Raw genomic sequence first — 25781 nt, 5'->3', positions numbered from 1 at the left:
ACTTGCATCCAGGGCAGGCAGTTACAAGTACTTTTAACTACTTTTCCCCCTCTCCGTCTACTATTTTGTCTGGAGCATATTTCTCAATTTTTACCTTAAAAATCTGCACAGCTACTTGTAGGATAAAAACTGTGAAACATGGGATGCATTGCAATGGCATGTTTCCCTTAACTGTTACTCATGCCAATTATGGAAGGCAGAGTTAAAGTGGAGTTATGTAATGGAATATTTTGTATTTCAGACTAAACTTCAATAGATAGCTTTTATCTTGATATCCTGTATTGACAGAAAATGGCTGAAGCAGCAAAGTTGAAAGGTTTCTAGTCACTTGTAGGCAAGACAAAATGAAAATAGTTATTTGTGAATATAATAAAAATCTCCTTTTTGTCTTGTCTGTAGAATGTATCTTTTTCTGCTTGATTTTTTTTGACAAGGTTCTGAAATGAGTGTTATGGAAGAATGTCAGTGGATTATTTACCAGATCCTCTAATCTGGTACATAGAAACCTATTTTCAGATGTATTAAGAAGCAATCTGATAAGCTGTGTTCTCTAACAAAAACTTTTGTTTTCTATGCCTTCCTGTAACTGCCATGAAAGACTCTTATCCTTTTTAGGGCCAAGAAACCAGTTGCCACTTGTATTGATTACAGGTGGAAAAGTCTTTTTTTACGTGTCAGCAAGGTAGGAGGAAAACTTACATATGGCCATCTCTAAGTAGTTTTCTTAGCTGGTTCCTGGAGAAAATGTGAATTGTATTCTTTGGTTGAGCAGTTATTTCTCCCCTATTCTGAAGAGCTGTATTTATTCTTCGGGCATTTTTTTACTCTGTTGAGAAAGTTTGAGGAGCATAGATTTTCTGCAACTGAAATTACTGCTTCTTGTAATAGCTTGACATTTAAAATTATGCTGAAGATGTTGGTGCTCTTTAATTCTCTTAGCACTCAGTATTCTATGCATTTCATTTGTTATGTCAGGAGATGACTACAATCTGGTCACATATAGACTTGAGTTTCCATATATTTGTGATAAGTACAGGCATACTGGATGAAATGAGACTTTCATCTAGCACAATATGTTCTCTGATAGCTAATGTTAAGAAGCATGATGCTTCCATGATATACTTTTCTAGATTTCAGTCATTTATGGATTTGGGACTGAGCTGAACTTGGGGTTTTGTCTGATTTATCATGTTTGATGTGCAGTTATGGAAATAATTTAACTAATTTTAAAAATAGTTTAACAAAAAGAGTGTTCTATATGCTTCAAGCGTGGGGGAAAAGTACTTTTTTCATTTTTAAAAATTTGCTTTCTGATAATTTCCTGAATGTCATCTCTCTCATATAATGTGAGAAATAGTAAATATCCATTCTGTAAGGCATTCATGATTTCCTAGACATGTATTCCATTCATCTTAATCATCTCTTTCTAAACTGGTCTTTTCTTTAGTCTCTTTCTATTTGTATCTTTGCTTATTCTACTCACTCTGTGACCTTATCTATTTTAGAGAGGGTAAACAGATGTAAAAATTGTGCAAAATGTCTATTCACAGTGGTTTTTTTAACGACAGAATGACATTTTCTGTGTAATTTTCTTTTTTTTCCCTAATTCCTATATTCCCATTGCTTTTTTTTTTGACTGCCTCAGAGCTTTCAAATGGTTTTTAGGAGGAACAGAGCAGCTTTAACAGCTCCTGTCTTGATTGATAATAGCTAATTTTGGACTCATCACCTGTAGTCAGTATCGGTTTTCTCTGGGCAGTAAGTTTGTGCTTCTTGACATAGAAATAAATTTGACTTTTTGATCATCCATTTGACTTGGTATATATGATATTTCTAGACATTGCTGACTTTTTAAGAAATACAATAGAATTATTAAGCATTATTTTTCTTTGCAAAAAAACTTACCAGTACATTCCAATATGTCCAATTCATGTTTCAATTTCTATCAATTCAATTTGTACAGAAAAAGGCTAGCAGTCTGTATACCTTAGATGCTTCCTTACTACCTTTTAAGGAGATTGATGTAACTTATAGTTTTATTTTTCTTTACTGAGGTTAATTTAAGCAATTAATAACTTGGTAATCTTATATTTAAGTTCAGCTAGGACTCTTGACTTGTGTAGTAACTTTTCAACAAAGGAGATGCTAAAATTTTTCCTTCTGACATTTCAGATTGAAATCAGTCTTGAAAAACATTCCTAATATAGAAAAGTAATACATCTTTTATAGTGAACAGCTGTGAAATACTTACTTTGTAATCTCTGTTGTGATTCTGTCTTTCCTGAACGCTACACAGAATCATAGATGCATTAGTTGGTCATCTGCTCCAGCTCAAATCAGGATTGTTGTCAGCTCTAGATCCAGTCAGTCATGATTTTGTCTGGATGAGTCTTAATATCTTTGGGAACAGAGATTCCATGTCCCCTTCAGGCAGTCTATAACTGATGCTGCACCTAGTGAAAAGTTCTGATGCCCAATCAAAACCTGCTGGTCATACTACTTAGTGATTTATTGCCCTCACTGATTCTCTAGTAATCTTCCTTTGTTTCTGACATTTGAAAAATATATTTGCTTTTCTTTCATACCTTGAGCATGTTTCACATTAAAAGCTGATTTTTATGTTGCCTTACTCTGGTTTTGAAATTTGGTGGTGGTGATCCTCTCATTTACCTTTCTTATTTTGATCTATGTTTTGAAGATGACCTTTTGCATCTAATGTGAAAATGCATTAGCTTTTGGAGTACCTTTAAAGTGTCTTTGGGTATGGGTTATGTGTGTATTTGAGTGCTAATGACATATCTTCCTATAATGCTTGCTGTATGGTATTGTCCGAGTATGCTGTGATCACTAACAAAAAATGCTTCTTTTACTGTTATGTATTAAACTAGTTATTTTTCTTCATTTAGGATTAAACTCGTATATGAGTTGTCTGATGAATGGTTGTGATGCATGACTGAGTCTCTTCTAATAAGCTAAATATCTAGATCAAATCCAGTCTAAAAGGGAATAACTTGAAAATCCTTGTTGCTGTGTTTTCTGCTATTGTGATCTCTTAGCTTTCTTACTGTTTGGTACTTACCATTTTCTTGCCTTTTATTTATAAAATATTGTTTTCTTGCCTTTTAAATGTCTTTATCTTCCTGAAAAATGTGACTGATACATCAGTAATACATATCTATCATGAAAGTATATTGAAGAGGTTTATTGCTCTACAGAGTCCTTTTCCGAGGAAGGAGTAAGAAATTACGCTTCTCTAACTTTCATTCAGTGTTTTCTGCACTGAGAATTTGCTTTAGATTTTGAAATACTCTATCTTGAATTAATAAAGCTTAGAGCTTTATTGTAGGTTGGAGGGTGTAATGATAATGTTAATTTTATGTGGAATATCCAAGTACCTGTGTATGTAATGACATAGGACTTTCTTGTTTCAACTTTGCTTGACTTGTAGGTTTAAGATGAAGGAGACAATTTTTTCTCTAGTAACTAATTAAAAGCAAAGTACATTGAACTATAACTGTTGATGTTGTAGACGAATTACTAGTTTTGAATCACTGTACTTTCTCATTTTTGTAAATATTTGCACTGAAAAAAATGACACTAACCCAGAAAAATTACTTGTAATACTGAGTTTGCTGCTGTTTCTGCATTTCTCAGAACACTTCAGTTAGAATAGTTAGTTTTTGTTCTGTGATTATGAATCCTAAACCCTTTGCCAAATCACATCTCCTGCATGTTTGTGTTGCATTAACTCCCTGTTTTAATCTATGTTGTCTATTGACAGAAGTCTGCCATTTGTTTCCCAATCTCTATGCCATTGCCCTTCCCTGTGGTCAGTTTAGCTGGCATCAGAAAGCAACAAATGTAGAGACTGAATTTTTTCCTGGCTTTCAGGGGTTTGAAATTAAGTGCTTTCCAGGAACCCTTTAATCTTGCACAAGATGTGAGACATATATGCCCAGATGATGGCCCAGGCATAACAAAAGAGGCCTCATCTCCCTCCAAGTAACAATGCTACCTGTTTAGGGAGTAAGAGATGACCTTTATTCCACCATTGAAATGGAATTCTGAGTCCCAGCTGAACCAAGAAAAGGAGAGGATTTCAGACACTGAGCTACCAAGTCATATCCTTCTGTAAAGGAAAAGAAAATTTATCTTGGATGAGTAATCATAAAGGAAATATTTGTTTTTATTCGTCAGAAAAAAAGGCTCAAAACTTAACCTTTGATAGTGTTTTGCAGTAACTATGATCAAAAAAGCACTGTTTGTTTTAATGGAAGACACCATTTATACAGTGCAACTTTGTAATTATTCTTTTCATTTTTTTGGTCTAGAGGGTGAATATTGCCACATGCTTACTCAATTCTTTTTTTCTTGTGTTCTTTCAAAACGGAACTTTTAAACTCTATTTTAAAATTCAGTAGTTATGCTCTGTTTAATATTTATCTTTTTTCTCTCTCAAATGAAAAAAGTACGTGTTACACAGGCTTATTTTTTCTGTTCCATTTAAAGTTTTCTGCTCCCCAACTCAAACTCCCATTCTTGTTGCTAATGAATGTATCATCTAAAAATAGGTATGTTCATCATTCCATAATATTTTGTATTTTTCTAGATTGGAGGCCAGTGTAATTGTAAGAGACATGTGTCTGGCAGACAATGCAATCAGTGCCAGGAAGGATTCTACAATCTACAACAGTCAAACCCTGATGGCTGCAGTCCCTGTAACTGTAATACCTCTGGGACAGTCAATGGAGATATTACCTGTCACCAAAATTCAGGCCAGTGCAAGTGCAAAGCAAATGTTATTGGTATGTGTAATGCAAGAGTTTGAAGCAATTTTTCTTGTTTTCTCTGGAAATAAAACACACTTGATTTCTAAATGAAAAGTATCATAAACTTCATTGCTGAAGGCAGATTATAAAAATGAATGAAATTAACTGTTGAAAAATTATTAATTTAATTCTATCAAACTACAGCTTGAAGCTTAGTTTAATCAACCCTTTAGAAGTTTCTTTATGGCATAGCTCCATTAGCTTACATAGCTCCGTACTAATAAGTCACAGAAATAATGTAATTTGCTTACTGCATAGATGTTTCTTTTAGGAAATTAGCACTTTTTCAAAATGTTTTATACTTAATGAGTTCTAAGCAAATCGTTTCCATGCTAGTTTTCTTAATAGACCAAAATAAATGGAATTTTTTCTCAAAATATTCTGTGCTACAGGGTTCTTTGTGATAAATCTATCAATTTTTTTCTATTATATTTCTTTGAACTGTTCCTATGAAATGCAAAATAAGTCAACATAATTCTACAGATCATGTACATAGCTAGGGTTAGTTATCAAGGGCCATATAATTTTAATTTTGTAATTCAATGCCAAGCTGATTATAATAAACTGCTACCTTCTGTGTTATTTATCATTTTTTTTACAAGACGTGCTTTTTTGTTTGTTACTCCCACAGGTATTTTTCAGAAATTAGATTTGATTATGGCAATTTATTACTTCCAGCATATTTGAGGGGAGTCACAGCCACATAAGGACAAAATTTATCAAGTGCCCAAAATACACAGTATATATAATACACTTTGAAATGTTGATGTATGGGAATATTATGCAAGGAGAATTTCCTGATAAAGTGAGCCTTGCATGGTAACTGTACATGTCTCAGACTATACATATGTCTCAACAACAAAAAGAGAGATCCTTTTCTGCTTTGTTATTAACACAATTAGTAATCTTTTTGCTCTAGATAACCATGGTTGTGGTTTGTGTTAACAATATTCAAGTATATTTTAATTTATAACTCAGTGACATGTTTGTAATCTTGTGAGCCTTTGTTTCATTCCTCTAATTTTCAAAAGCAAATACAAAATAACACCAAATAATAAAAATAACTCTTAACACACATAAGCCTGAACAGTTTCTGACCTCTTTCCTGTGGAATGACCTACGTTTTCCATACAGTAGAAATGGTGCTAAAAGCAAAATTCACCTCTGCACATCTTAAACCTTAAAAAGGACTTCAGAGCATTTTTAATTATGTATTATTTGCCTATATTTTACATTTGCATCTGTGAAAACCTTCCTCAGCTTAGTAGGAGTTTAGTATAAAAGAAACGCACAGTCCGATTCTTATGTATTTTATTGTTTGCATACTATTTCAAATAGTTTCTCCCTTTGAGAACAATAAGAACTATTTTTATTTACACCAAACTCCCCTGTGTAAATCTATGCTTTCTGAAAATTTATCTGTAAGTGTGGTGGGGAGCTGTAGTTGTGTTACCTAGTTCTTTTTATACTGGATTCACTTTTTTGTTTTCTGAACCGATTGTAAATAACCTTTTCTATATTGGAATGCATGCAGCAAACTTTCCTCTTTGGATTTCTAAATTGGTTTTTAGAGCAATCTGTCTATTTCCATTTTATCTTTTTAAACAAACACAATAACAGAAAAATGCAACTATGGACTACAGTGTTATAAAACATGAACTGTTAGAGTTAACACAACTGTTAAATCGTGCTAATGATTCTATCACCAGTAAAATACATTAGCACCAATAATTTTATTAAAGTAGGTCATTCATCTAGAATAAAAAGGTAGAAGAATGTGAATTAAATGCCAAGCGTGCTAACTCCCCTGTACTTGTTAACATTGAATGTGATGCCCTGTAGGCCTTCCTCAGTATCGTTAGGAATAGATTACCTGTCAGGAATATGTATGGCATATTCAAATAAGCACTGCGCATATTTTTAAAACTGATATGATATGAATCCATGTAGACCAATTTTAATAGTTCAAAATGAGTCATAATTCTTGTTAACAATACAGTTATTTTTAAAATTTGCAGCAATAGTGGTCCTTTTTTATTTTCCTTATTGAAATTAAATGATATGCCTTAGGTGAGTCATTCATCACTGTTAAAGGAACTTGCCTTCTGTTGGAGTTTTTGACTTTTTATACATATGTATAATGCCTTTCCTACCATTTTTAGTTTTATTTTTCCACATGCAAGATGCTAGATGTATTTTTATACGTTTTTAAAATTTTAAATTATGACAATATTTTGCTGGAACATTGTATTTATATTTTCCTGTATGCAACAATTAAGTGATGGCTTCCTAGTGAATGATTTTCCCATTGCAGGGAAAATTCACTTTAAAAAATTCACTTAACTGTGAATTTGCATTTTTCATATAATAATCTAGTTTGCTTTCTTGTAATGTACATTTTGTGAACTAAAATATAAATATCATCCCTTGGGGCAGGGATAAAGCAAGTGATGACTTTGAAAACAAAGCTAATAAAACTGCAGGATGGAGCATGGAGAAAACAGTTTGGATTTACTGTACTGCAGGAGTTAACGTAATCGTACAGTTAGAAAAAAAAATTTCATTTTGGGTTATGGAAAATGTTTTTTGCTTTCAGTAAGAGTTAAGAACAAATGCTAGCAATAAATGTAATCAGTGTAAAAACTGAAGTACAGTGTTAAGTAAATCGTTCATCGTAATCAGTCTAACTTGTGTTGTCTCAGAGTGTATTTAATGTGTTTAATATAAGAATGTGTTATCAGAACAGATTTAGAGTCCAGTGCAATTCCCTGTATATTGCATTTACTATACATGATGAGGAGTTCACATAAACACTGACTGTGCAACAGGTACTGTTCTGGGGGACAAAGAGATTAATTCTGGGTTGTCTTAGAAATGTTAGAAAGAATCTCTTGCAGAAGTATCTTAAATTGCATTGAGAAGCCAGCAGAAACTCACCGCTTCTGAGACAAATTGAAAAAGTAAACTGATTTTTGGGATGCCACTGCTACTCAATAGATTTTGCAGCCCTGTCATTCACATTAATTATGCTGGTGAAGAATAATAGTCCTTTCCTTACTCTTTTTTTTTTTTCCCCAAAGGTGTAGTACACTTATCCTTTTTTTTTTTTTAATGAAAATGAATAGCTTTTCACTTTTTATTTTTTTTCTTTTTTTTATTAATACCTTTTCTTTTTCCAGGTCTTAGGTGTGATAGTTGCAGTTTTGGATTTAAAACTCTCAGATATTCTAACGAAGATGGGTGTGAGCCTTGTTGGTGCAACAGCCACGGCTCAGTGAACCAATTCTGCAACCCTCTGTCTGGGCAGTGCAACTGTAAAGAACAAGTAAAAGGACTTCACTGTGACACCTGCATGGACCACTTCTATGGACTGGATGTAACTGGTTGTAAGGCTTGTGAATGTAACATTGTAGGGTCATTTTCTGGGACTGTGTGCGATGCGAAGACAGGGCAGTGTGCATGTAAACCCAATATTGGCGGTAGACAATGTGATGAATGCCTAGATGGCTACCACAAAGTGTGGGAAAATAATTCCTTTGTTTGCCTGCCATGTAACTGTGATAAGGCAGGTACAGTAAATGGCTCTCTGCTTTGTGACAAATCGACTGGACAGTGTCCTTGCAAAGCTGGTGTAACTGGCCTTCAGTGCAGTCAGTGCATGCCTCATACATACAACCTCAGCATGAGCAACCTCCTCGGCTGCCAGCCTTGTGACTGTGATGCTCTGGGCACATTTGCAGGAACAGTGTGCGACCATGTTTCTGGACAGTGTGTATGTTTGCCTCAGCGTCAGGCGAGAAGGTGTAATGAGTGTAAACCAGGTAAGGAAATTAGAGACAACCTATTTGATATAGTAAGTTTTGTTTTGTTGGATATCATTACAATTCCTACATTTTTTAATGTATGGTAAGACAGCTTCCTGTCTGATGTGTCTCTGAGTTATATTATTAATTATTTTTCCATTTTTTCCTAATGGTGTGAGAAGGAAGTAGTAACCTTCTAATTGCCATCAAATATTCATTCTATTGTCAGTTTGTATTATTTGTATTATTACTACAGTTTCAATATGTCCAAAGTAAGGTTATGGTAGTTCTTCTAGATATTGAGAAAATGTACAAATCATCATGGCCTGCCTGTTCACTGAATAAAAGGTAAGCCAGCATAGTTTGATGAAGAACAGCAAACCTCGTAATTAAAAATGTGAATCTAGAAGGCAAGCTCCTCAGGAAGGGCAATTCGTGCATAAAGCTAAGCCTAGTGAGAAGCACAAAGATGGTTATTTAAACTTTGAGACTGGGCAAACATGCCACTTCAAAAGAATTCACCTGCCTCGCTGTGTTGAGGATGTGCCGGCTTTCACAAAGACTACTTACAGTTTGGACCTAGAAGTAGGTGATACTATAGTTGATACATATTCAAGATTTTGTACCATATCACTGTAAACAGAGTTTAAATGTTCATTATAGGTGGGATGCTCTGTAGTTTTTTGGGGTTTTTTGGGTGTTTTTTTTTTTCTTTTTTTGAAGTAGATGGGTAAAGTGGAACTATGGTAATATTAACCTACCCTTAGTATAAATATTAAACAGATAGATTTAGTTCAAGTTAAATACATATGCAATTTATTAAAGTAGCAGGTCACATTAAAGGGTACATTATAGCTCCATTGGTTTTAATATGCCATTCAATAATTTGAACAGAGGTTAAAAAAGCTGCTTAACCTCCATTAAGTATTTTTAAAAATACTTCCATTTAAATTATTTTAGGTACATATACTAATAAATAAGGCAACATTCTGTTTTTCTTAGTTCCTCCTCCAGTGCTATTTGACCTGCTAACCCTTTACAGCAGCCACTTAATCAGAGATCGGCAGAGGAGTGATGTCAAGGCTTCCCGAGTCATTGACCGCCCTTGTCCTTGAAAAAAAAAAGGCTGGGGTTTATGCAGAACTAAATGGTTTAAAAAGGTTTAATTGATAGTATGAACACAATGGTTTGTAGGAAAGCTTACATGGCACTCAGAGGAAGACTTCCACGGTAGTTCCTGGTTAAAAAAAACCAAACAAACAAACTATAAGAATTTAAAGTTTCGAAGTAATAAGGATAAATCTGTAAATACTGAACATTGAGGTCTTCTGCAGATGAAACTGTGAATCCATACCATTGCAAAAACATTATATCACTCTTGGTGTAGCACAGCACACTACAGTATTTTCACTGATGTTTTAGAGTTGATCCCAGCACAAGCTCATTTAGACCTGTAATATAACACTTTTATATGAATATTCTTTGTTAGCATATTTCAAATGAGTTTTCTATAAAGCAGAGGTGAGTATAACCTGCTAGCATTACTGTCATTGAGTTGCAGAAGTATGAATGCTTAATTGCTCTCAAGTGGTCTAAACACATGCTATGGCTTTGCCTTAAGATAAAGATAAGAAAACATACTCCCAAGTATACATCTAGCCAACGCAGCTTAGTTAAAGTTGCACAATTAATTAGTTAAAACTGTCATCTCTAAAAATGTATTGAGGACTGTTAGGCTGTTGTGACATTTAAGCTCTGTGGTCCAAGTTTCTGTAGTGGATTACGGCTCATATGTCTTTTTAAAAAAAAAAAAAACACAATGTAATTATTCCTGTTAGTGATATTTAAAATAATGTCCCATTGTAGCATATCTTCTGTGTGCTTTGATAAAATTTGAGAGGTTTCCAAAATTCTAATGCAGGAAGAGTTGCCAAGGGCAAAAAAGTCAAAGTGGATGTAACTTTGGGAAATTATTTTATCATGAGATTTTGTTTTTTGAAAATCCCTCCTTCTGGAGCATTCAGCCATGTGTTTCATTCATTAGACGGTATATGTGAACTGTTCTCCTCTGGTTTGTTCTTATACAAGTAACATTTTTTTCTATATTTCTATACATTTACTGTTTTTTAAACTAATGTCGTATGCAGAGAGAAGAACACTTGATTCTAGCATGAAACCAGATGAAAGAGTAGTTTTGCCTTTTATGTAAATGTACTTTTCAGATGTCCTAGGTTGTAGTGGTCTAAAATGGATCTTTCTGGTCCCCAAATAGGTGTGAACAGTTTGTCCCTACCTCATCCCAGGACTCTGTTGCCACTGGGATTTGTACCATACAAATACATTCAACATAAGTCTTGGAGCCTGTTACCAGAGCATCAAAGCTGTTAACTTGAAAAATGCTCTCCCCCTCCTTTTTAAAAAAATTTAGTGCAATAGTTTTTTTATGGAGATATATGTAATAGTTTTTTGTGGAGTTGGGTGTGTGGCTGGGCGTGAATACTCAGTTTGTGTACATACTACCTCTCCCCTTGGCCCTGAAAATCTGAAGTATGTTTTAACAATGTTGTCAGTATTAACTGTGGATTTTGAAGAACAGACTGTGGTTAAGAAATGAGCATTACCACCATAGCTTGTAAGCATGTAAAAGTGCTAAGGAATTATTTGGGCATTCCTTTTCCATGAGCTATGCTGTGGGAGAAACAATAAGAGTATGAATAAAAAAGGAGGCGGAATACTTTGCTATGACTTTCATTCTTCCTTTTGAAGAGTATGTTTGATTGACAAATATGATCAGTTATGGTTGAATTGGGAAAAAATCTGAAAAATAGCATGCATAATACTAGTTATATGCCTAGATCTTGTAGAGATTTGCAGTGGCTGTCATAAAATTGGAAGTTGGCTCTATTATACAACAGCGGATCCTTCATAAAGCAACTTTTATGAGCCTTTCTAACCATGCTGTGAATCAAGCTTTTGCATTAAGTTGTTTCTTACTTTTTCCTGCCAAATTCTAGGTGTTGGAAGTAAATAAGAATGATTATGACAAACAGTATGAATTTTTAATCCAGTCTCTTCTCTTTTTGTCCACATTTAATAATAAATTGCTTGGGGGAAGGGCTTTCTCCCACTTTCCTATATCTCGATTTTACAAATATTTTTACTTTTAGATGCCACTTCCAGGGGGGGGAAATAAAGTAACATCCAGAAACTTAGTTTAACTTTCAGAGCATTTCTCAAATATTATTATAAAATATAATCATACCAAATCCTTTACTGATCTACATTGTTTTAGGTGTTATGCTGTAATGATCAATCCTGCTCAACAAAAAAGAATTTATTTATTTATTATTAGAGATGTGCTTATTTACCAGCTGTAGTTTATTCTTATATACATTAGTTTCATGCAAAATTTCAAAAGGACAAGGATCTGTTTTAGCCTGAGTGCTTATCATTTACTACAGCTGTAAACTGGGTCCTGAAGAAGTGCTCTGACCTTCTTTGGGAGTCCAGGCTCAAATTTGTTTCCTATCTTGCTGTTACGTTCTTTGAGTGGAGTCGTTCATTGTGCTCAGGAGTGACATTGCTGGGAAATGGTCTCCTCTATTTATGCACAGGATGGGCACTGTACTGCACAGACAACTGCAGTATGAGATAATACATGCTGCCTCACTAATAACTTCAAGCTATTCAGTGTCTGTGGTGGCTCAGTTTGGGGCCTCTCTGGAATAAAGTGCCAACAGCATGGTTTTTTTATGATGTGGATATATGTTAACTGGAGACTGATATCACTTCACTGTCCACTTGAGATTTATCTCACTGAGGACCAGAGGCTAAACTTGAACAAAGATTTGAGCAGTAAAATTCTAATGTTTTCTATTTGTTTAGTTCCTCTGCTATTTGGATATGATCTCACAGTACAACACTGCTGCAAAGACAGAGAATACCACCCTAGGGGTGTATATATAAAGCTATCTCTTGTAACACAAAATAAATAATAAGGTCTTGGGTGATATGATATGTTGCAATACAATTTTGGGCTCTTTATTATAAAGCAGGACATCAAGACATTATTGGACAGTGAGAAAGACTCAGTAACTGAAAACATGACTAAGAAGAAACCAATTGAACTTTGTGAGGAGGGGGAAAGCATCTGAAGTCTATGCCAATACTATGTCTTCGACTAACAGTTGAAATTCTTCTGTTGAAGTTAAGCAATAATAACTAATAGTAACCAGCTGACAAAGACAGAAACTGCTATCAGTGGCTGTCTTAGGAATGGTGTTGAAACATAGGTACTTGCATTTGATTAGTGCCATTTAATACAGTGTCACCATCATCATTTTCAAAATTCTTATATGTTGCTATGTTTTTAATCAACTGTACCAATCAAAAAAAAAAAAGCCAAAAAAAAAAGGAGCAGAGAAATTTGTGTGAAAACCCCCAGTTAAATGTCAATTAATATAGAAAATGTTGGAGTTTTCTATATTTAATTTGGAAAATTGTGTAATTCTATTTCTTACTGGTATGCCTTTAATTGTCTCTGAGAAGATATATAGAAAATAAATTAGTAAGAACAGAATAAGTCTATACATAGTAAAATAGGATATGTGAGTGGTACAGCATCGTTAAAAATGAGTGTAAAAGCTCTGTTTGGAATTTCAAGCAAGGCTGAGAAAAATGGGTAAATTCTTCAGTGATGAGATTAGAGGTATATAAACTCTATCTAACTGTATTTATCAGTAATGTGCTAGAGACTTGCATAGATAGAGATTGCTTGTGAGGGCAATAGAATGATAATGTATCAGAAGCATACCAAATATACTGTGGGGAGGGTGAAGTGAAAGCTCTGGTTCGTAACTGTTAATAATACAGCAAAAAGATTTCCAATATTGGACAAGTAGTTTTTAAAAATCTGTTTATTAGTTTCTCTAAAAGTACTTGTGTAGGAGACAAGCTCTATGTTGAGAAGGAATAAAATAAGAATTTTATGTACACCTGGGAATGCTCATTGAATGTAGTTTTTTCTTAAGAAAAATTATTTCATTTCTAGGATTAAGCTGACCAGTGATTGAGAAAGATTAAGAAACTTTCTTAAGAAGATTTGTACATTTCTTGCCATTTGCGGCTGGCCATTGTCAGACATTAGATCCCAGACTGAAATGAATAACTGTCTGTTCTCATATGTTATATATCTGTTATATTTCTACTGCTTGTACCACTCATGTTCTCTCATTAGTAGCCCTCATGTCCTTGGGTCTTTACATTCCCTACAGACACACTAATGTACTGCCTCTATTTTGCATTTTCTTTGTCTAAAATCAAATCTGAAGAGAGAAGAAAAAAATTGAGTTGTCAACTGGAGGATGTACAGTGTTGTTACATAGCGGCAATGAAAAGATCTAGAAGCTTAGCTCTGCAGGACTATATTGCTTTGAGTTGATGAGTGTGTTACCTGAGCTTTGGTTCTGTTGTTTAATCCCCAGTTATACACAAGTTAGTAGTAATCTTAATGTGTTCACTTGCTGCATATTGTCTGTTCTCAAAATCCTTTTCTTTTCCAGGTTTTTATTTTTCTCCATCCAGTGTCACTGGCTGTCTGCCCTGCCTGTGCCACATAGCTGGTTCAGTGAATCAGATCTGTGATAAACTAACTGGCCAATGTATTTGCCAGGATTCCTCTGTAGCAGGACAGACATGTGAACGTTGTGAAGAACTTTATTTTGGATTTGACCCTGTCACAGGAAGGTGAGTGTCTTTTTTTTTTTTACAGGTTGCTTAACCTTTTATTTATGTTCTTCTCACAGTAGCTTATTCAAAAGTTTAGTGACAATGAAAAGATGTGCTCTAGTTAATCCTTCTTTAAATTCACGCGTGACCCTTAATTTACATGTGGTACTTTATACAACCCCATGTCCTTCCATGAGCTGAAGGAAATGGGAGTTTTGCCACAGATTTAAGTAGAAACAATATGAAAGCTATATAATGCTAATGTTATCTAATGATATAGCTACTTGATAATTGTTTCTTTCCTTTGCATCTTCAGTAAGATGTGTCGATTTCCGAGGTGTTGATCACTGACTGTTAAAATGCAGATAAGATGTGCCATTCTTATAACCAGCAAATACCTTCGGGAAGATAGTTTAATGGAAAAAAAGATGTAAAAATTACACTCTGTCTTTCCAAATTTCTTTTAGCAGCAGGAAAAATACTTACAGCACCTTTCCTCTAAAAAATCTGTTTTTCCAAAGCAGTGTATTCCTTTTCAGCATTTAGTTATGTGCCACAGGGTAAATTGTTTATCTAATGTAGCCCGGGGCCTCAAGGTACACTGAAATGATATAGATATAGTCCTTGGAATGTAGGGGGAAAAAAATGTATCTATACATAGTGCATTGTTATTCCCAACTATTTCTTGATCTTTTTTTTCCCAGATCATCTTTCTTTGTGGGGATCATCCCCACAATCTCAATTTCCTTTTAAATAGTGTCCAGAACGGCTGCACAGCTCTAATGTTATAATATTTTCATGCAGAGTAGTGGCATTAATTTTTTTGGTTATATTTAGTATTTTTGCCTTTAAAAAAGCAAACACAGGCAGAAGCAAAATTTGTACAGCATTCCACTCCCTATGGTCCTTTATTTCAGCTCGTGGATGCTGGGGTAGACATGCTTTTAGGCAGTGATTATCAGTGTCGACTTGCATATATTTGACATTGTTCTGCAGATCTTTAACTTTTATGTTACTGTCACTCATTATGAGACTTTTTAAATTATTTTTTACTGTTGCGGGTCACAGAGGCATCTGCTAATGGCCATAAAGTAATTTGTAGGAATAAGGACTTCCTATTTTCACTTCCTGTCACTTCTAATGGTAAGGAATAAAATCTGTGTAATATTAAAGTTCCCTTTTAAATATATTTCCCTTATTATTAATGATTTTGTTAAGTTACTTGGAATAGATGGGATTTTTTTCCTCAGTTTTAGTGGATGTTGGAGAGGTTTGTGTCTATATTAAGCAGCGACTTTCCTAAACTAGATGTTGACCTTCAATTACATGCATTTTGAGCTTCTAAAATGAAAAATGTGGAAATATCTAGAATTATCTAGATCTTGTTGTAAAGACCAGAAGGTTTTCATTTTTAGAATTTGAGTTAGAGTTGGCTTTAACATGACAGTATTGAAGTCTACTCTGGAAGTACACTAATGTGACTAACTTATGTTGCCTATCACAGAACAAGAGGGGTTGGAAGGGACCTCTGAAGATCATCTAGTCCAATCCCACTGCTCAAACTTGATTTCCTTTTGTCTATTGCTTACTTTGTCAGTGTACTCCAGTTCCTTAGAATTGAAAGAGAAACAGAAACGTTTATCCACCAAAAATGATAATCAAGTCTTTATTTGTAATCCACTCAGACAGCGCCGGTCAGCAAGGATGCTTCAGTCCAGGTGAAGTGCAGGAAGTGTTTAGGATGTTTAGGGACATATGCTGCTGAGGTAAGTATGTGTCATAGGTGTCTACAAGTTAAAGAGCTGCAGTGTCAGGTGAAAGAGCTGCAGGAAACTGTTAATAGACTCTATAGTATTAGAGGAGCAGAGGTGGAGATTGACAGAGGTTTTCACAATCAGGTACAGGCCTCCAGTGAATCTGACTTGGACCCTGGTAACAAAAAAAAGCAGGGCTCCCTTGGTGACTTCCCCTTCATAACCCTCCTTCCAGAGTGCCAATTACAAATAAGTATGAGGCATTGATGATGAGGGACTTAGATAGAAGGGGAAATCCAAGTAAACAATTAACCACCAGCTGCTCCACCAGTGACAGGTAATGAGCACCATAAAAAGAAGTGATGGGGATGGGTGCTTGCTGTGGGTGACTCTTAACAATGAGGCACTGAGAGATCCATCTGTCCAAGAGATGTGCTGCCTGCTGGGAGCCAAAATCTGTGATGTGGCTGAGACTGCCATGTCTTGTCAGGGACATGGGCTACTATCCCCTACTCCTCTTCCACATGGGGATGAATGCTGTATTGAGACACGATATTTCCAGAATCAAAAAGGATTTAAAAACCTTGGGGGAGCAAGTGAAGGGTAGGGGGACACAAGTTATTTTCTCTTCCTTTCTGTCCACCAGAGGTAAAGGGGAAGTCACCAATGTGAAAACTGGACAAGTTAGCTCCTGGCTAAGAGGCTGGTGTCAGTGGGAAGGTTTCAGTTTTTATGACAATAGAACCTTCTTTGGGGACTATAACTTGATAGGGCAGGATGAAATTCATTCTCATAAGGGCACTGGAATATTTGGGCATAGGCTAGCCAAATAGATCAAGAGGGCTTTAAACTGAAGGACTTGGGGAATGAAATGAGAAATAACATAGAAAAAGCTATCCTGTCTTGTAGGGAAACAGGGCAGGGCAGAGTACGCAATAATAAGTGCCCCTCATCAACACACAGTGTTGAGATGCATAAGGCTGACCACCCTGAGGGAGAGCCAAACCATGGAGGATCCTCCTACATCCATCCAGGGAAATGTGTGTTTGAGTAAGCCCCTGCGCTGCCTCTACACCAATGCACGCAGCCTGGGGAATAAGCAGGAGAAACTGGAGATATGGGTGCAGATGCAGGGCTACGACCTCATTGCAGTCACAGAAACATGGTGGGACAGCTGCCATGACTGGAGCACAGCCATGGAGGGCTATGTATTGTTCAGGAAGGATGGGCTGACAAGACGAGGAGGTGGAGTTGCTCTCTGTGTGAGGGAGCAGCTAATATATATTGAACTCTGCCTGGGTAGGAATGTGGGGCAGGTTGCGTGCTTGTGGGTGAAAATTAAAGGGCAGGGTAAGGAAGGTGATACTGTTGTAGGAGTTTACTACAGGCCACCTGATCAGGAGGAGGAAGTAGATGAGGCCTTCTATGAGCAGTTGAGAGCTGCCTCACAATCTCAATCCCTGGTCCTCATAGGAGACTTCAACCTCCCTGATATTTTCTGGCAAAGCCACACAGCCAAGCACATGCAGTCCAGGAGATTCCTACAGAATGTTGATGACAACTTCCTGTTGCAGGTGATTGAGGAACCAACGAGGAGGGGTGTGCTGCTGCACCTGGTGCTGACAAATAAAGAGAGTCTAGTTGGGGATGTGAAGGTTGGAGGCAACCTTGGCTACAGTGACAATGTAGATGATGGAGTTCAAGGATACTAGATGGAAGAGGCAGGACACAAAGCAGGACTGTGACCCTGGTTTTCAGGTGAACATAGAGCTGCTTGGAAGGATCTCATGGGATAAGATCCTAGACAAATGAAGTGCCCAAGAGAGCTGGTTGATCTTCAAGCACTACTTCCTCCAAGCCCAGGATCAATGTGTCCCCTCGTGTAGAAAAGCAGGAAAAGGAGGCAGGAGACCTCCATGGATGAACAAAGATATGTTGGGACAACTTGGGGAGAAAGCAGCCATCTATGAGAGGTAGAAACAGGGCCTGGTTTCTTGGGAAGAGTACAGGATAATTGCCAGAGAATGCAGGGGTGCAACCTGGAAGGTTGAAGCCCTTCAAGAATTAAACCTAGCCAGGAAAGTTAAGGAAAACAAAAAGGGTTATTTCAGGTACATCAGCAGCAAAAGGAAGATTAGGGGGAATATGGGCCTGCTGCTGAACACAGAGGGTGCTCTGGTGACAAAGGATGCAGAGAAGGCCAAACTGCTGAATGTCTTCTTTGCTTCAGCCTTTATAGCCAAAACCAGCCCTTGGGAAGCCCAGTCCAGCAAGGAGAGTAGGATGGTCTAGACAGCAGAGGACTTTCCCTTGGTGGATGAGGAAGAGGTTAAAGACTTGTTGGGCAAGCTTAATGCTCATAAGTCAATGTGACCTGATGGGATGCATCCAAGAGTCCTGAGGGAGCAGGCTGATGTGGTTGCTAAGCTGCTCTCCATGAGTTTTCAATATTCATGGAGGACAGATGAGCTTCCTGAGGACTGGAGGAAGGCCGATGTGACTCTAGTCTTCAAAAGGGGCAAGAAGGACAGTCCAGGAGACTACAGGCCAGTCAGCCTCACCTCCCTCCCTGGAAAGGTAATGGAACAACTCATCCTCAATGATGTTAATAACCGTATGAAGAAAAAGATAGTTATCAGGAGGAGTCGACATGGATTCACCAAGGGGAAATCCTGTTTGACCAATCTGATATCCTTCTATGAGGGCATAACTGGCTGGCTAGATGAACCAAGAGTAGCAAATGTTATCTACCTTGACTTCAGCAAAGCTTTTGACACTGTCTCCCATAACATCCTCATCAGAAAGCTCAAGCAGTGTGGCTTGGATGAGTGGACAGTGAGGTGGATCAAGAGCTGACTGAATGACAGAGCCCAGAGGGTGGTGGTCAATGGCATGGAAACAAATTGGAGGCCTGTGGCCGGTGGAGTTCCACAGAGATCGGTTTTGGAGCCAGTCTTGTTCAACGTCTTCATCAACGACCTGGATGAGGGGACAGAGTGTACCCTCAGCAAGTTGGTTGATGACACCAAACTGGGAGGACTGACTGATTCCCCAGAAGGCTGTGCTGTCATTCGGTGGGATCTCTGCTGGCTTGAGAGTTGGGCAGAGAGGAACCTCAGGAGGTTCAACAAGGACAAGTACAGAGTCCTGCATCTGGGAAGGAACAACCCCATGTACTAGTACAGTCTGAGGTCTGACCTGCTGGAGAGCAGTCCTGTGGAGAGACATCTGGGAGTCCTGGTTGATAATAAACTGAACACGAGCCAGCAATGTGCCCTTGTGGCCAAGAAGGCCAATGGTATCCTGGGATGCATGAAGACGAGTGTGGCCAGCAGGTCAAGGGAGGTTCTTCTCCCTCTCTACTCTGCCCTGGTGAGGCCTCATCTGGAGTCCTGTGTCCAGTTCTGGGCTCCTCAGCTCAAGAGGGAAAGGGAATTTCTGGAGAGAGTCCAGTACAGGGCCACCAGGGGACTGGAGCATCTTCCTTATGAGGAAGGACCTGGGGCTGTTCAGCCTGGAGAAGAGGAGACTGCAGGAGGGATCTTATTAATATTTACAAATATCTTAATATTGGATGTCAGGAGTCTGGGACATTACTTTTTTCTGTCGTATCTAGCAACAGGACAAGGGATAATGGGATGAAGCTGGAACACAAAAAGTTCCACTTAAATATAAGAAAACTATTTCACTGTTCAGGTGAGGGAGCCCTGGCACAGGCTGCCCAGGGAGGTTGTGGAGTCTCCTTCCTTGGAGGTCTTCAAGACCTGCCTGAATGGGTTCCCATGCAACCTGATCTAGGTGGCCCTGTTTCTGCAGAGGGATTGGACTAGATCTCTAAAGGTCCCTTCCAACCCTTTCCATTCTATGATTCTGTTTTAATCCATTTCTTTACTTGTCACTATCTTCTTAAAAAAAGTAATATGCTTTTTTTTCTTGATAAAGTTGCGAAGTAATTTAAACCATCCTTGCTGCAAGTGTCTTTTAAAGACTGGTTATAGAACGAAAAGGACATGAGCTCTCTGTAGTAGCAAAGATATATCTGTCTACGCACAATGGCAGAAAATAAACAAAAGTTGTGATACGCAGAGATTGTGAGGCTTTAACATTCTCCCACTCTGAGGAATGTATATGTGAGCTGATACATTTTGTGATGGTTTTGAGATAAATAGGATCTCTATATTTCTTAATTTATTTGACTTCACGAAGCAGGAAAATTTCATCAGTGATTAAAGAATTAGAATACTGAGTATTTGCAGCTGTCTGAGCAGATCTGTAATTGTTGTGTGCATTAGTACACATTTGAAATGCTTTACCTCTGTGTTGTTTACTATAATGAACTGGTCAATGAACATCACAAATTGTTTATCTATATATATGTATCTTGACAGATTACTGTTTATGAAATCCATTTAGCAAGTGAGGTTTTCCCATAAGGATGAAAAATGAAGATTTTAAACAGATTGCTGGAGAGGCTCTAACTGCACCTAGAGAGTCAATGTAATAAAGGTTTCTCTATATTAATATTACAAAAACCATTTATCCTCACAAAATCAATATTGCAATTCATCTTGGCCTGACGTTTCTCTTTCCATGTTTTAGAAGTCTGTTTTCCTTGATTATATATAATTCTGCTTTAAAAAAAACTGAAATATATGATTCAGAGTATCTTGAAGAAGCGGCATTTAGCAAGAATGGTGAAAATATTTATGATGAAAATTCAAAGAAATAGTTTTTTTTTTTTAAATGTCCTTTATTGATTGAATCCTTAATCCTGACTGAAAAGCGTGAGCCGCGCATAACAACAAAGACAGTTGTAGTGTTTCCATGTAAGAAAATGATGCATGTGATTACAGAAATATTAATATGTAGTCCCAGGGAACAGATTATGGTGATATATATGCTACTGTTTGCAGGATCTGGAGCCTTATTCAGTATAGGTGAAGGTAGTGAGCTTACACTTTTTCCTAGAACAAAATGCAACAAGCAGAAAGAAGCAACCCCACGCTGTCTGGCACTGAAAACTCTTGCTGTGACTGTACGTGTATGTGGGTTTGATTGTCTCATGTGTGAATGATAATGAAAACTGGAATACTCAGGGGACCCTTATTCATAAGAGGTGCAGCAATATACAGGAGCAGTAAGGGAATCTTGTCTTTTACCATTTATCTATTGAGACACTTTTGTTAACCACTCCCCCCAAATGTGTACTAAAAATATCATCATGTAATGAAATTATGAAATAATGAATTGCTGTGTTGCTGAGCAAATAATTGTCTTTGTTTTTTCTCTAACTATTCTTTTTCAGTAATGACATTTAAATAGTCTAAACAAAACCTCTGTTTGAAGGGGGATGTGGATGCGCTGTCTACAGATGAAAAGACTTAATACAGTTTGAAAGATTTGCCCTTTTCTCTTGACTATAAAAGACAGCAAACTACAGTATAGTAGTTTCCAAGAGAGAATGTATTTTATTTATTCCCAAAAGGATATTAGTCCATAAAACAAATTTGCAGCTTATTTTGCAGCTTTAGCTTTTATCAGCCTTTTTAAGGGTGTTGAATGATTACCCAGGAGATCACACAGCACGAGCTGCTGTGGAATAAGGGAGCTCTAATACAGAGAGCTCAGTGATGGGCAGAAAATGTATGTGAAGAGTTTTCTTAAACTTGTTTAAAAATCTGTCACATTTAATGTCTGTTTCACTGATTATTGACCTGAATTTTAGTGTCCTAATGTGAAAACAATTTCCACTTTCCTCTCCTCTCTCCTTTGCTTTAAAGAGACAATATTTAAAACATAAATGTACTTACTTTTGTTTCTGCCTTAATATTGGTAGAAAGAGATTTACCACAGTGATGATGATGACTAGGAAAATGGCAAAGTAACTTGTGTAAAGGAACCACCATCTGTTTCCTTGGATCTGGTAAATCTGGACAAGGAAAGATCAGCCAAATCAACAACTCTTGTCTAGTCTTGAGGTTAACAGAGCAAAGGGGAATGACATGACTATCTCTCACTTGGACTTTCCAAAGTCTTTTTGCTGCTTCATCAACTTAAGACTTGGCATCTGAAGTAATTTAAGATTCTCTCAAGGTTGTTTTTACTTATACCTGAGAGTCAGACTTTTCCAGCTCCGGGCAAAGAGAGTGAAGTGTAAATTCCCCAGTATGTTTTAGCTGCACTGTACAGTTCCACTTTTCTCCCAGTCCATGTTTTGTCAAAACTCTGCAGTCTGCAGCAAATAAAATATAGTGAAATTAGAAAGGTTTTTTTGGCACTGTAGGTTATGACTAATAATGGCAATCTGTATTGCAATGGGTATTGTAACAGTATTTGCAGTAAGTAAAAAATTGCTTTGCTTAACTTCTGAGATGTCCTGAGTCTTTGAATCTTAGCATAGTCTCACATTGGTATCCCTGCTATAAATGAATGTCATTGAGGTATAGTATATAAAGTGAAAAACAAGTTGATTTTGCGAAGTTCCACACACAAAAACCAAAGCATAAATTAGTCCTGAAAGAACTCTACCGATGCCAGAGAGACTTATGGAATGAAAATATGATATTTGTACAATACCAATGCTTTTGATTTTTTAATTATTGTTAATTACAAGATAATTTAATTTACACGTGTAATAAAATATTCCTTTTAGTTTTTTTCTTTCTTTTTTTCTGTCAGGGCACAAAGAAAATATGCTTTCAGTTAATCATATTTCTGCAATTTTTGTTTCCTTTCACTGTTTCTAGCTGAGGTTTTTTTCTCCCAGTTTTTGTCTGTATTCATTGTCCTTTATTTGTGGTTTGATGTTTGTTTCAACTTCAAGTTGGCTTTGTGGACAGTGAAGGATTTATTTTTTCAACAAAAGCCTATTTTCCTGTAAGTTAAAAGGTTGCGTATGTTGTGCAGAAACCTATGAAACCACTTACACATGTGTACCTGAACTCTACAGCTCTGCACAAAAAGTTGTGTGAGTAAAATGTTGCAGGACGGAGTACATAACATGGTTATTACCAAAAGTTATCATCCAGTTTGTGTATGGATCAATATATATATATAAAAACTCTTTAATTCTAAGCAGTTTTAGTGTAAATTAAAATATTATCCCAGCACTGAGATGTTAATGTTTATTTTTATAACGGGTACCTTTTTTTGTAAGTTACTCTTTTTTTTTTTTTTTTTAATCAAGCTAATAGATTTTTCCACTGTGTCTCAGGCTACTGAACTGTTTATGTTCTTTTAATTGTTACCCAAGATTCTTTTAAACAAAACCCTACTGTGCTTTACTGAAGTGTTAATGTGTTTTGATCACTTCCTTGATTTGTTTTTATTTATAGATGTCAGCACTGTAATTGTCATCCTGCAGGAGCCATTAGTGGGACCTGTCATCTTGTTACTGGACAGTGTGTTTGTAAACAATTTGTAACTGGCTTGAAATGTGACAACTGTGTTCCCAATGCTAGCAATTTGGATGTCCACAACCTATTTGGCTGCAGTAAAAGTAAGTGAATGTTAGATCTTAAAAGCATGTCTTTTAAATTAATGTTCGGGTGTTTTTTAATTGCTGATTTAGAGAATATAAACTTAGATAAGCAGTACTGAAACTGGGCTTGACCTTTATTTCCCCCCACATTTCTAGTCCCTAAAGTTTGCATGATTTTCACTCTAGGATCTTAGGAGTGTTTTCTAGAGAGATGTGTAGACTACTTTGTATCATACACACAGCTTATACACAGTCTAGCCCAGGGGAGAAGTAATGGTCCATGGTTCCCTTGCGCTTCACACCATGTTCTATTTAGTCATCAATGCAGAGTTCACCTTTTAGTCCCACAAATACAATAAATAATATTTATACAACTTTCATCTTAGCCTTCTTTTCTGCCACTGATAGCAGGAAGGAAACCTGCTGTGTTCTGAAGAGCAGAAGGTCTATTGAAAGTCTGCTCCTGGTAATTCAAAATCTGCTTCTCAGTGCAACGTGGTTTTATCTTTCTCCCTATTGGATCTTTTTTTTTTAGTCGGTTTGGGAAAATATGTTATGTGGCATAACAGTGTCATAAATCGGCATGTGTGAGGTGGGGCTAACACTATGTTGAGATCATGAATTGTAATGACACATACTGCAATGGAACATCCGCGCTTCTGCCCTTGCAGTGAGTTTGAATTTGAAGATGTGGCACAATTTTAGTCTTTGTGTCATAGTTAGTGAAAATTAAATGTTCATGTTTGCTCATGAGTGCATGGTCTAAGATGGTAAGGCTTTTAAAGGAGGAGAGGAAAAATATATGTAGAAAGAAAATGAAATTTTTAAGTTGTCTTCAGGTCAATATTTAGAAATGGACTTTGAAGACATCATATCTTATAGTCCCAAAATGTGTGGGAAGGACTTCAGCTAATTCTGAAAAAGTTATTATTACATTTTTGTGACACACCTTACTGCCATATGCAGTTAGCAGCCTAGTCTTGGAAGTTATGTAACCAGTGAATGAGATACTCTGCAGATGCTGATAATTTCTGTTGGCAGACCTAATTGATAATGGCCACTCTGTGAGAAGTAGCTCAGGTAGCCACATGTATTTCAGCAACAGGGTTAGACATTCCCAACTAATCTCTGGAGTATATTTCTGGATTCTCCTTCAACAAAGTATTTCTTCATGTGTTCTGTATTTATATGGTAATCATAACTGTGATATTTACACACTATAGGTCTACAAGTAGAGATATATGTGCACAAAGAATTTGTAAGGACAGACATCTCTCACTTAGATTTGTTTGTATTTCATTGTAAAATGGTTTAAAATTTATATAATGTGCATTGCAGAATGCACAGTGCTTTAATGGGATAGAATGAAGGGATTGATTTGTTTCCAAAGGTGATTTTCTTTTTCTCCTTAAACTTTGGAAATGTTTAGATAGAGGTTGTTTTGTTTCTCCCCCCATACTCTTCTTGTAGAAGGCATAACAGCTATTCATTGTGCTAGAGGTTCATTGGCTTGTTGTTTCTTTAAAAAGTGTAGGATGTTTCAACTGAATGTAGAATAATGTATGGCACTTTTATGATGCTGTTCATCTTTGAAGTGCTTTGTAAACATAAACCAACCTACTTATTTATGTTGGGATATACACTGGATAAAGGTCAATGACAATTCAACTATAAAATTGATTGATAATAATATGACATATATAATATATTTTCGTTAGGAAAAATAGAGTATTCTAAATGACGAGCAAGAGTCCTCTTCTGGACATAAATGATATAGCAATTGTAGTGTTTCAGGTATTCATACCGTAGTGGTTTTGCCTGGACCAGGTTTTGGTAATGAGGTGCTACAGGGGTGGCTTCTTTAAACAAATAGTTGTCAGAAGCTTCCCCTGTAGCTAATAGGGGCAAAGTCAGTCAGTTCTAAGATGGACCCCGACTGGACCCTGAACCTTAACCAGCGCTGGCCAATTAGTGACGAAGATAACACCTCTGTGAATAATGTATTGGAGAAGGGGAAGAAGTTGCTGAGTAGTTGCTAAACTGTAGCAGCAGAAGGGAGTGAGAATGTGAAAACATCTCTGCTGACACCAAAGTCAGTGGAGAAAGAGAGGGAGATAGGTGTTCAGGCTCTGGAAGAAAGATTCCCCTGCGACCTCTGATGAGGACTATGGTGAGACAGGCCCTGCCC

The 25781-nt window shown here is 36.7% G+C and overlaps 1 protein-coding gene across 1 annotated transcript in view; it reads left to right on the top strand.

Annotated features, from left to right (window-relative positions):
• The window catches only part of USH2A (usherin), a 392303-nt gene that overhangs the window by 58838 nt on the left and 307684 nt on the right, over window positions 1–25781 (top strand). Inside the window, exons 11-14 of the mRNA XM_061990105.1 lie at window positions 4610–4805; window positions 8009–8650; window positions 14194–14377; window positions 23448–23611. Of these exons, the coding sequence (XP_061846089.1) occupies window positions 4610–4805; window positions 8009–8650; window positions 14194–14377; window positions 23448–23611 (1186 nt within the window). The remainder of the gene's footprint in view (window positions 1–4609; window positions 4806–8008; window positions 8651–14193; window positions 14378–23447; window positions 23612–25781) is intronic.

This window comes from Colius striatus, chromosome 2, assembly GCF_028858725.1.
Source record: "Colius striatus isolate bColStr4 chromosome 2, bColStr4.1.hap1, whole genome shotgun sequence".
Lineage (NCBI taxonomy): Eukaryota > Metazoa > Chordata > Aves > Coliiformes > Coliidae > Colius > Colius striatus.
Note: the sequence above shows the minus strand (reverse complement) of the source record. Positions and strands in the feature narration are given on the sequence as shown.